General features: G+C 47.9%; 1 protein-coding gene across 1 annotated transcript in view; it reads right to left on the minus strand.

The window, feature by feature from the left end:
• Positions 1–5,638: 5,638 nt before the first annotated feature.
• Positions 5,639–12,293, minus strand: part of VSIG1 (V-set and immunoglobulin domain containing 1) — a 37,017-nt gene continuing 30,362 nt past the window's right edge. The window contains exons 6-7 of the mRNA XM_060249114.1: positions 6,968–7,106; positions 5,639–5,848 (exon numbers count right to left, since the gene is read on the minus strand). Of these exons, the coding sequence (XP_060105097.1) occupies positions 5,656–5,848; positions 6,968–7,106 (332 nt within the window). The 3' untranslated portion in view covers positions 5,639–5,655. The remainder of the gene's footprint in view (positions 5,849–6,967; positions 7,107–12,293) is intronic.

Below are 12,293 nucleotides of genomic sequence, written 5' to 3' on the forward strand. Positions count from 1 at the left end.
CAAAGTATGTGAAAGAGCCACAGTTTGGCCACCTCTGCTATATACCTTAAAATCTTGTTTTTCCCAGTGTGGGCAGTAGCAGGAATTGTTCTGATGCAGGGGAATTCAGCAAGGATCTTGACTCTAGACTGAAAGATGGCGATCTTATGGGAAGTAGGGACTCCCAAGTTCTGTGGCAGAGTTTCTGCTCCACTTACGTAAGAATCCAGGTTTCCTCTGGTTCTCCTCTCCGCTAGAGCAGCCCCTTATAGATCCATAATGGATATCACTTCTTTCCCTGCACCCTCGTTCAAGAGACTTAATGCCACAAGTCACAACATTCTTCTGCCTTCTGAAATGATACCATGTCTTATTTCCCACACTCTGAGTTCTACCGTCAAGTCTCGTAAGGTTAGAACAAGTAAGCAAAATAATCAGAATAAGTCATACTAAAAAAAAGCTGAGTGGCAAAGAACTAGGGGAGGAGAGGTCGGGACTGTGCGGTGAGGAAGGGAAAGATCACAAAGGTGGTCTGGATTCAGAACCTTCTCCAACCAAGTCACCATGCCCCAAGATTGATAGCACAAGAGTCCCTTGCAAGCTGGGAGCTCAGGATGGCCGTCAAGTGACTCGACCGAACTTTGCAGCTAAAGCTTCAGTGACTGCAAAGAACATCGTAAGGTAAATATCTTGTCGTTTGACCTGACTAAAAGTTCACTAAGCCGTTAAAAGTTTTCTCAAACTTGCCTAGACTAGACTGTAGGTGTAAAACCAAACCAAAAGGGAGAAAGGAATGAAAAATATGCGGGGCATGATGGAAATACTAGGTCTGCAAACAATAGGTTTTAAGATGCTGCAAAGAATATGTAAGATTTTTTTTTTTTATTTATTTTTATTTATTTAGAATTTATATCCCGCCCTTCCCACGAGTGGCTCAAGATTTGCTGCCAGAGGAGGTAGTGATGGCCACAGGCATAGGGGGCATTAACGGAGGACTTGATCTATCAGTGCCTACTAGCCATGGTGACTAAAGGGAACCTCTATGTTCAGGAGGCAGTCAACCTCAATCCTGGTGTCGGGAGGAAGCCTTAGCTTCTGCGCCATTGTTGGCCCTTCAGGGTAACTTGTTGGCCTCTGTGTGAGACAGATGCTGGACTAGATGGACCACTGGGCTGATCCAGCAGGGCTCTTCTGATGTTCTTAGGAAGGCCTCAGCCCCTGCTGTCTCGTTAGCCCTTCAGAGAAACTGGTTGGCCACTGTGAGACAGGATGCTGGACTAGATGGGTCACTGGGCTGATCCAGCAGGGCTTCTGTTCTCAGTTTAGTTGCTGTTTGAACAAAGCTGCAGCAGAAGTTCGTTTTAAAAGTCTAGCAGTAGCATAGATCTTTTCCCAGCGCTGTCTGAGGCATGGGGCTTTTGTAAAATAGAGTTTAGAAGAACACTGTAGTCCTTTGTGTTCCACTTATGATCTCACGCAGACAAAAAGCAATAGTGCAGTGGGGGAAATAATAGTTTTATCCACTACTCTACCCCAACACATTTTACCTGTGCTGCTTCCCGGGGAGTCTACAAGAATACAAACGTTTAAAAAGACGTCTTAAGAATTTTTTCCCAACAGTGTATTGTGCCTGCATAATATCTGTTAGGTTTTACGGTATATCTGTTTATGAACTTTGCACATGCTCTGAGTGCATTTTTAACATTTTAATATTTTTAGCGCACATATATTTATACCTGTTTTTGTATTCTTTTTAAAAATTTAATTACATTTACTCAAAACAGTGGTGCAACAACACAACACCAAAACAGCAAAGAAATTAAATATCACAGGTATAAAGTCCTTTTGGAGTTTCTCTGTTCATTGGCAAATAATTTAAAATATGAGATCAGGTGCTTTTAAACTTGGTAACCGTTGCTGGTGAAGGCAAGGAATTAAGATTAAAAATTAGTTTGGTTAAAGCCTATTCCCAAAGTTTGGAGTGCCAAGCCGAAACTGATGGAGCTGAAGGGGATTTCCATTGCTAGTAGAATACTAAGCATCCCCATGGCGCAGAGTGGTATAACTGCAGTCTGAGCTATCTGCTCACAATCTGAGTTCAATCCCAGCGGAAGCTGGGTTTAGGTAGCTGGCTCAAGGTTGACAGCCTTCCATCCTTCTGAGGGCAGTAAAATGAGGACCCAGCTTGCTGGGGGGAAAGTATAGATGACTGGGGAAGGCAATGGCCAACCACCCCGTAAAAAGTGCCGTGAAAACGTGATGCGACGTCACCCCAGAGTCAGAAACGACTGGTGCTTGCACAGGGGACTACCTTTACCTTTTAGTAGGATACCAATAACCGATTGTTTCCATGTTGGTAGATCATCTTGGTTTTGTATTCTTATAGATCACCCTGAAGAAGTGTAGGTGAAATACACTGGAATAACACTATTATTATTTTTTTCCCATTGCACAGTTTTCCTTTGTTCTTTCACTTTATTGTTGGTGTGGCCATCTCCCCCACTCCTTGCTTAACCTCTGGCCTTGTGAGGCATTCTGGAGACACTAAAACCCTTACCCCGTAAAGGTGTAGTCAGTACAAAGAAACCGTTTCCCTGTGGTTGTCTTTGGGATTCTTTCCTCTGACCCAGCGCTACAACCTGCAAGTTCCAGACACTTGGAATATAAAAGCAAATGTTGTTGAGGTCAGTGAGTTCTGAATGCCGATGCTCATTTTCATGCATGCAGAAACTCTCCTAGGTGATGTGTTTCAGTGAATTTATTCAGTTTTAACTCTCACAACACACTTAAGAACTTAGAAAATTATAAGAAAACGTAGGCAATATTGAACTGAGCTGGCATGGCCAATGTCAATTCCTCCAAAAGTCATTAATCCACAGGGATGGTATCTGAAAATGATTACCAGGTAGGGCTAAGAAAATAGACTTTTGAAACTTTTCATTAAAGGCAAGTTATTTGCTGCGTTCCACTAAAACAATTTTAAAAATTGAAGCACTGTCCATTTTAAATTGGAATACACAAACGTGCAGCTCCTTGCATATGGGCGCAGGCAGGGGTCGCTTTGTAGAGTAATAAGTGGTGGAGCTCACCCAGGGATTGTTATGCAGCTGCACCTGCTATTCAATACAAGGTGGGGAGGAGGAGGGGGAACCCTCAGAAAGGTTCAGGAGCTGCGTTCCTGTGAGCTCCTGCTGAATCCGAGGCCTGGACACAAGGTAAATGCATACCCATTTCCAGCAAAGGTAATCCACAGAGGCAAATCCATGTTGTGATGCTGATATTTACCGCTGCACAAGCTGAACGTGCTCTGTAATGGGAAGAGTGTGTTGCGCTGTGTATGAAGGAGGGTTTCTAGGCTTCCAGCCACACATTTCATGGCCAGGTGAATGAACCTGTATTCAGCTTTGTTGAACCTGTGAGCAATGTTCCCTCTAAGCCGCAGAGTCTTGTGAGCAAAAATTCTACTTTGTGAGCTCCTGGCATTCAAGGGGTGAGCTCCTGCATCAGTTAGTGTGTTCTCTGGGCTCATCCTTCCTGAGCGAAGACAAAAGCCTGTGAGCTGGAGGCTAAAAATCTGTGAGCTAGCTCACGCTCACTCAGCTTAGAGGGAAATGTGCTAGGGGCCAATGTTCCCTCTAAGCCGCAGAGTCTTGTGAGCAAAAATTCTACTTTGTGAGCTCCTGGCATTCAAGGGGTGAGCTCCTGCATCAATTGGTGTGCTTTGGGGCCATTTTTCCTGAGCTAAGACAAAAACGTGTGAGCTGGAGGCGAAAAATCTGTGAGCTAGCTCAGGCTCACTCAGCTTAGAGGGAACACTGCCTTTGAATACTTTTGGAGTTTTGAGCACCTGAATAACAAAATGGCTGCTGTGGGGGACTGAGTCCAATCTTAAAAAAATTGGGCGATTACACAAAATGTTAGGAGATACTGAGTCACGCAGGGACAGCCCTTTGGCAACGCTATGCATGGCAACAACTAGCATGTTCCATCCTATTTTAAAGGCCACCCTTTCCCAAGCCTTTGAAAAGCTTGGCGTTGTACTGCCTTGCAGACAGGGACCTAGCTGCACAGATCCCACCTTGAGGCGATCAGCACCATCACCTTTGGTTTGTCAGAGGAGGGACAGGTGATGCTGGGGGTGGCCCTCCATTCCATGGGGCTGATGTAGCCCAAGAACCAAAGCCGTGCACATGTGTTCAGCCTTTGGGGACTGCAGAGCGCTGAGCCCCTTTGGCAACACCAAGCATGATCCAGATTGGGTTCTGTGTTCAAAAGCATGCTTTGTTTAGGAGGATTACCCCTGCTGGATTGGGACAGGGAGAGCTAGTTTGGTGTACTGCAGGGGGTGGGCAATGGGAGCTCTCCAGATGTTTTATTTGCCTACAACTCCCATCAGCCCCAGCCATTGGCCATGCTGGCTGGGGCTGATGGGAGTTGCAGGCAAAAAACATCTGGAGAGCTACCGTTGGCCACCCCTGGTGTAGTGGTTAAGTGAGCCTGGCTTGGCGGGGAGGGCAGGATATAAATTTAATAAACTAAACTAAGTGTGCGGACTCTTATCTGGGAGAATCAGGTTTGATTTCCTACTCCTCCACTTACAGCTGCTGGAATGGCCTTGGGTTAGCCAGAGCTCTCACAGGAGTTGTCCTTGAAAGGGCAGCTGCTGTGAGAGCCCTCTCAGCCCCACTTACCTCACAGGGTGTTGTGAGGGGGCGGGGGAGAAGATACAGGAGATTGTAAGCCACTCTGAGTCTCTGATTCAGAGAGAAGGGCAGGGTATAAATCTGCAGTCTTCTTCTACCTGGTGGAACTGAACTGGGAGTAGGTTAGGGTTGCCAGGTCTGACTAAAGAAACGCTTGGGGACATTGGGGGTAGAGCCAGGAGCAAGGTTGTGACAAGCACCACTGACGTGCAAAGAGAGTTCTGGCCCTCACAGTTAAAGGGACCGCATGCCCTTTAAATGCTTTCTCTCAATTAGAAATAATGGAGGATGGGGTGCCTTCTTTGGGGGCTCATAGAATTGGACCCCTTGGTCCAATATTTTTGAAACTTGGGGGGTGGTTTGAGGAGAGATACCAGATGCTATGCTGAAAATTTGGTGCCTCAAAAAACAGCCCCCACAGACCGATTCTCCATTATACCCTATGGGAACTGGTCTCCATAGGGTATAATGGAGTTCCCAGCAGACATTTCCCTCCCTCCCCCCCCCCCTTTCTGATAACCCTGAAGTGGGGGGAGGGCTTCCAAACCAGGGGATGCCCTCCCCCCAACTGGAGATTCAATAATGAAATGTCTCCAGTGTCCTCATTTCTTCAATCCATGTGACCTGTGTCAACAAAGAGGTGCGGAAATTCAATTCATCATATGCGACATAAATTCACAAAGGACATCCTTCATGGATTGATGATGCAAATGATGGATTGAATTTCCCCACCTCTTTGTTGACACAGGTCACATGGATTGAAGAAATGAAGATACGGCAGACATTTCATGATTGAAATATTTATTGAATTGTACATCTTTTAAGTGTTCATTTCGCTTCAGGAGTTCTGCTGCACACGGTGCTTTCGCTTGTAACCCAGCTCCACGTCCCGTGCGACTCTTTTTTGGTTGCCCAACTGGGTATTGGCAACCATAGAGAAGGTGGGTTGCCCTAGTGGGTGTGGCAGGGGAGACTAGGCCACTGGCTGGTGCTCCACCTCTTGCATTTCATTTTCAGGGACTGCGGCGACTTCGATCTCCTCCGGGGTAATGTACTCATTTGTCTCCGTGGATTCTTTGCTGGGTAGAACGGGTGCTGCGGGCACACTTCCTTGGTTGGGCACAGCGATATACTCGGCGTTCAGTGGTTCTTTCTGGGCAACATCCCTGCAGAAAAAACCAATCAAGATTAGGCAGCGTGCTTCTGATTTCCAAAGTATAAACTATCCCAGAATAAAGCACTCCATATTTTTCATCCTTTAACACAAGGGCTCCCACAGGCTTTTGAGCCTGCAAGAGCCTTTGGAATTCTGACACAGCGTGATGAGCATAGCCACAAAATGGCTGCTGTGGAAGGCGGAGCCAGCCACAAAATAGCTGTCACAGTTTACCTTCAGTGAGCCAATGGCCCACCCTCTGCTCAGTTCCATAACCTTCAGCAACTGACACCTTTAATTTCTATTTCTGCAAGTAATTTATTTATTTTATGACTTCTATCCTGCCCTTCCCAACAAGTGGCTCAGGGCGGCTTACAACACAGGAATCTAACATAAATAGGTGTTAAACATAGAGCATTTAAATTTAAACATTAAACCATTTAAAACATTGAACCATTTAAAACATTTAAAGCATTGGGGGCAGCAGACATCCAGTATAACTACGCTCAGTTTCTTGTACCAGCTAGTCATAGGCCAGCCGGAAGAGGGTTGTCTTACATCTGAAGTTCTCAGATCCGTGCGGGCAGCTGTGTTGAAGCGGTAGAACAGATTTTGAATCCAGTGGTGCTTTTAAGACCAACAAAAGTTTATTCGAAAGCTCATGCCTTGAATAAACTTTCGTTGGTTTTAAAGGCGCCACTGGACTCAAAAATCTGTCCTCTTGAAGTTCTCGGGTGAGAGATCAATCTCTTTTAACTCAAGTTAAAAAAAAGGCCATGATTTGAATCTGATTCCACAACGAAATCCATTCTCCTCACTAAAGGCAAAACAGAAACCGTGCTTTGCAGGTGGCACTCAAGAAAACTAGATCTTGTCAGATCTCGGAAGCTAAGCGAGGTTGACTCTGGCAAGTACTTGGATGGGAGATCTCCTTGGAATACCAGCAGTCGGGAGGTGGGGGCAGGCTTTATTCAGCCACCTCCCTGAATATCCTCTAGGCCCCCAGTAGGGGTCAGTTCCCAGAGGTCACCACGACTTCCAGGTATACACACACACACACAGATGCACATACTAAAAAAAAAACAAATTCAAAAATACCAAGAAAAAGAAAAACTCTTGGATGACTTACTGCATTTCACTCACTGCAGCTTTCTCTTTTCTCTTCTTTCTCTTCTCCTTTGTTGTTAAAAACCAGACAATACCACAGATCAGAGCAGCGGCTAGAATTGCTGCAATCAGGGCCCCAATAATAATGCCAGTTTCTGAATCTGAAAGAACAAGCAGGCCAGAAGGGTTATCATTTTGTATTGCAACGCTGCACGAATGGTGGGAATTTGGGACTGATATCAAGCGGCAAAATGCACTTCAAGGCAGAAAACAGGTAATACCATTCCACAGCATTTATTGCTAGTGTAATGGTAGTGACTGGAATGTTGGTCTAGGATCTGGGAGACCCGCGTTCAAAACACCACTCTGCCATGGAGGCTTGCAGGGTGACCTTGGATTAGTCACGCCCACTTGGCCTAACCCACCTTACAAGGTTGTTGTGCGTGTAAAAGTGGAGGAGAAGAGAATGATGTGATGCACTCTGAATCCTCACCGGGGAGAAGTTAATACAGTACCACCATTTTCAGTAATATCAAGTTGTTTAAATATATGCATGCAATGGGGGAGCCCCTTTTTATATACATTTTGATACATTAACTAATGTGGTCCTTGAGAGTGCCCTGGCAACCCCATGACTTAGGCCTGGTTCCCACACTGGGAACCTTTGTGTAGCATAGTGGTGCTTGCATTGCAGATCACCATGCCAGCGTCCCAGAAGGCCACATTTGCAATGGTCAAAGCAATGTTCCCTCTAAGCTGCAGAGTCTTGTGAGCAAAAATTCCACCTTGTGAGCTCCTGGCATTCAAAAGGTGAGCTCCTGCATCAATTAGAGTGCTCTGGGCTCATCCTTCCTGAGCTAAGACAAAAACCTGTGAGCTGGAGGCTAAAAATCTGTGAGCTAGCTCACGCTCACTCAGCTTAGAGGGAACTGTGCTAGGGGCCGGTGTTCCCTCTAAGCTGTAGAGTCTTGTGAGCTTCTAGCATTCAAGGGGGGAGCTCCTGCATCAATTAGTGTGCTCTGGGGCCGTTTTTCCTGAGCTAAGACAAAAAGGTATGAGCTGGAAGTTAAAAATCTGTGAGCTAGCTCACGCTCACTCAGCTTTGGGGAACCCTGGTCAGGGGTGGTGGAAGGTGCCCGCAAGTCACAGCTGGTTCGTGGTGGTCCCGGGATTTTCAAGGCAAGAGACAAACAGAGGTGGTTTGCCATTGCCTGCCTCAGGGTAGCAACCCTGGGCTTCCTGGGTGGCCCCCCAGCCAAATAATAACCAGAACCCTGCTTAGCTTCCAAGATCAGATATGATCGGGCTAGCCTGGGCCATCTGGGTCAGCCAGAGCTCTCTTATCTGGGAGAACTGGGTTTGATTCCCCACTCCTCCACTTGCAGCTGCTGGAATGGCCTTGGGTCAGCCATAGCTCTCTTATCTAGGAGAACCGGGTTTGATTCCCCACTCCTCCACTTGCAGCTGCTGGAATGGCCTTGGATCAGCCATAGCTCTCTTATCTGGGAGAACTGGGTTTGATTCCCCACTCCTCCACTTGCACCTGATGGAATGGCCTTGGGTCAGCCAGAGCTCTCTTATCTGGGAGAACTGGGTTTGATTCCCCACTCCTCCACTTGCACCTGATGGAATGGCCTTGGGTCAGCCAGAGCTCTCTTATCTGGGAGAACTGGGTTTGATTCCCCACTCCTCCACTTGCACCTAATGGAATGGCCTTGGGTCAGCCAGAGCTCTCTTATCTGGGAGAACCGGGTTTGATTCCCCACTCCTCCACTTGCAGCTGCTGGAATGGCCTTGGGTCAGCCATAGCTCTCTTATCTGGGAGAACCGGGTTTGATTCCCCACTCCTCCACTTGCACCTGATGGAATGGCCTTGGGTCAGCCAGAGCTCTCTTATCTGGGAGAACTGGGTTTGATTCCCCACTCCTCCACTTGCACCTGATGGAATGGCCTTGGGTCAGCCAGAGCTCTCTTATCTGGGAGAACTGGGTTTGATTCCCCACTCCTCCACTTGCACCTAATGGAATGGCCTTGGGTCAGCCAGAGCTCTCTTATCTGGGAGAACTGGGTTTGATTCCCCACTCCTCCACTTGCACCTGATGGAATGGCCTTGGGTCAGCCAGAGCTCTCTTATCTGGGAGAACTGGGTTTGATTCCCCACTCCTCCACTTGCACCTGATGGAATGGCCTTGGGTCAGCCAGAGCTCTCTTATCTGGGAGAACTGGGTTTGATTCCCCACTCCTCCACTTGCACCTAATGGAATGGCCTTGGGTCAGCCAGAGCTCTCTTATCTGGGAGAACTGGGTTTGATTCCCCACTCCTCCACTTGCACCTGATGGAATGGCCTTGGGTCAGCCAGAGCTCTCTTATCTAGGAGAACCGGGTTTGATTCCCCACTCCTCCACTTGCACCTGATGGAATGGCCTTGGGTCAGCCAGAGCTCTCTTATCTGGGAGAACTGGGTTTGATTCCCCACTCCTCCACTTGCACCTGCTGGAATGGCTTTGGGTCAGCCATAGTTCCAGCGGAGGTTGTCCTTGAAAGGGCAGCTGCTGTGAGAGCCCTCTCAGCCCCACCCACCTCACAGGGTGTGTGTTGTGGGGGGGAGAAGATACAGGAGATTGTAAGTTGCTCTGAGTCTCTGATTCAGAGAGAAGGGCGGGGTATAAATCTGCAATTCTTCTTCTTCTTGCAGCTTACCCGTTCCTCTGGCAGCACTTTTTTTCATGATGGAAATGCCCTGCCAACCACAAACCCACTGTACAAAAGTCCATGTTTCAGAAATATGCGGCAGGTGCAGGCCTCAGATTCAGCAGGAGCTCACAGTAGCACAGCTCCTGAACCTTCCTGACGGTTCCCCCTCTTCCTCCTCACTTACCTACCTTGTCCATTGAATAGAAAGTGCAGCTGCATAACAATCCCTGGATTAGGAGAGTGGGCAGCCAGCCAGGGAATGGGGAGAAGGAAGCTCTGGCTCTTTCCCTCCCTCCCTAGGGGACCAGAAGGGGGAGGAGCCTCAACCAAAGGAGAAAATTGAGGTTTTGCTCTGTAGCTCCTGTGTGATTGAGCAAGCTTTGTAAAGCAAGCTGAGATGAAGAAGGAAGCAAGAGAGAGGGAGAAGGAAGCAGACGACAGCCAGTTGCTTGGGGGCCAGATAGGAGCCCTCTGATGGCTTGATTCGGCCCCTGGACCGTATGTTTGACACCCCTGGATTAGATGATACACCTCAATATCTACTTTTGGGTCTACTTCCGAATGATGATCTACCAAACATGGAAACAATTGGTTATTGGTATCCTACTAGCAGCTGCAAAACTTGCAATCGCTTCTCAATGGAAACTCCCTTCAGCTCCATCGGTTTCGGCCTGGCACTCTAGACTTTGGGAACAATATGCTTTAGCCAAACTAACTTTTAGCCTTAATTCCTTGCCTTCACCAGCAACAGTTACCAGGTTAAAAAGATCCTGGTCTCCTATTTTAAATTATCTGGCAAAGAACAGAGACATCCCAAAAGAACTTTATACCTGTTATATTTAATGTAAGCTCTTTTTGTAAGAGCCCCGTGGCGCAAAGTGTTAAAGCGGCAGTATTGCAGTTCTAAGCTCTGCTCACGACCTGAGTTCGATCCCCGGTGGAAGCTGGGTTCAGGTAGCTGGCTGAAGGTTGACTCAGCCTTCCATCCTTCCGAGGTCTGTCAAATTAGTCCCCAGCTTGCTGGGGGGAAAGCTTAGATGACTGGGGAAGGCAATGGCAAGGAAAGGCACCAGTAACCACCCTGTAAAAAGTCTGCCATGAAAACATTGTGAAAGCAACGTCACCCCAGAGTCGGAAATGACTGGTGCTTGCACAGGGGACCTTTCCTTTCCTTTCCTTTCCTTTCCTTTCCTTTCCTTTCCTTTCCTTTCCTTTCCTTTCCTTTCGCTTTATTGGTGTTGTCATCACCCCACTGTTTTAATTTTGAGTAAATTTAGTAAAATAAAAAAAAAAAACAGACCTCAATTAGGCAAACAAACAGGGGAACAAACACAAGTGAGCCGGCATCTCTGCAAAGTAATGACACACAATCTACTGAGATCTGATTAGATCAGGCGTGTCGAACTAGGGTTGCCGAGCCCTCCCGGGCCGGGAGGGGGAACCTCCCCGTGACGTTGCAGGCGTGATGACATCACCTGTGATGACATCACGGGAGCAATGAGAAGGACAGGGTTACCAGCTGTGGACAGGGAAATTGCTGGAGGCTTCAGTACAGAGCTTTGAGAGGGTGGAGGTTGGGAGAGAAGGGAGCTCAGCAGGGATGTGATGTCACTCTAGGACTTCTATTTCTTCTAGACTCCATGATACACCACAGAATCTGCCCCCCGAAGTGTCCATTTCATTCAAGAGAATTAGTCTCTGTAGTGTGGGGATTACTTGTAGCTCAGGGAGATCTCCAGGCCTCAACTGGGGTTGGCAACCCTAGGACAAGATGTAAAATGCCAGACAGGATCCCTGGTTGCTTGTTGCCTGGCATGGGTCGGTGCAGGTACAAAGGGACAAATAACCATCTCGGATACAGCAGAGGTCTGCGGCTGCTTTGTGATGAGCGCTGCAAACTCCCCTGCTCAGCCTGACAGGTGAGGTGAGCTGGTCTGCAATTTTCAGGGTCTCGTTAGTTTCACTTCCCCTCCCAAGGAGGCAGGCCATGCCAGCAAACCATGCCAGCAGCAGGATTCTGTGAGGCCTCAACCCAGGATCTCTTAGTGGGCCCCTCAATCCACTAGATGACGGGCGTGCAAATGGAGGAGAGAGTCCATGAAAAATGAGAATGGATAGTTGGGGGTTACAGCCACCACCTCACCACCCCTCACCAAGTTAGTCTAGATCAGGGGTGTCGAACATGCGGTCCAGGGACTGAATCAGGCCCCCGGAGGGCTCCTACCTGGCCCCTGAGCAACTGGCTGTCATCTGCTTCCTTCTCCCTCTCTCCTGCTGCCTTCTGGGTAATGGCTTGATTGAACATATGAAGCTGCCTTATCCTGAATCAGACCCTTGGTCCATCAAAGCCAGTATTGTCTTCTCAGACTGGCAGCGGCTCTCCAGGGTCTCAACCTGAGGTTTTTCACACCTATTTGCCTGGACCCTTTTTAGTTGGAGATGCCAGGGATTGAACCTGGGACCTTCTGCTTCCCAAGCAGATGCTCTACCTCTGAGTCACTGTCCCTTGATTTGCAAGGCTTGTTCAATTGCACAGGCGCTACAGAGCAAAGCCTCTATTTTCTCCATTGGCTGAGGCTCCTCCCCCCTTGGAGAGGAAGGGGGGAAGGCAGAGCTTGTTTTTCCATGCTCTCTCAATCACACAGCAGAGCTA

Source organism: Heteronotia binoei, chromosome 11 (assembly GCF_032191835.1).
Source record: "Heteronotia binoei isolate CCM8104 ecotype False Entrance Well chromosome 11, APGP_CSIRO_Hbin_v1, whole genome shotgun sequence".
Lineage (NCBI taxonomy): Eukaryota > Metazoa > Chordata > Lepidosauria > Squamata > Gekkonidae > Heteronotia > Heteronotia binoei.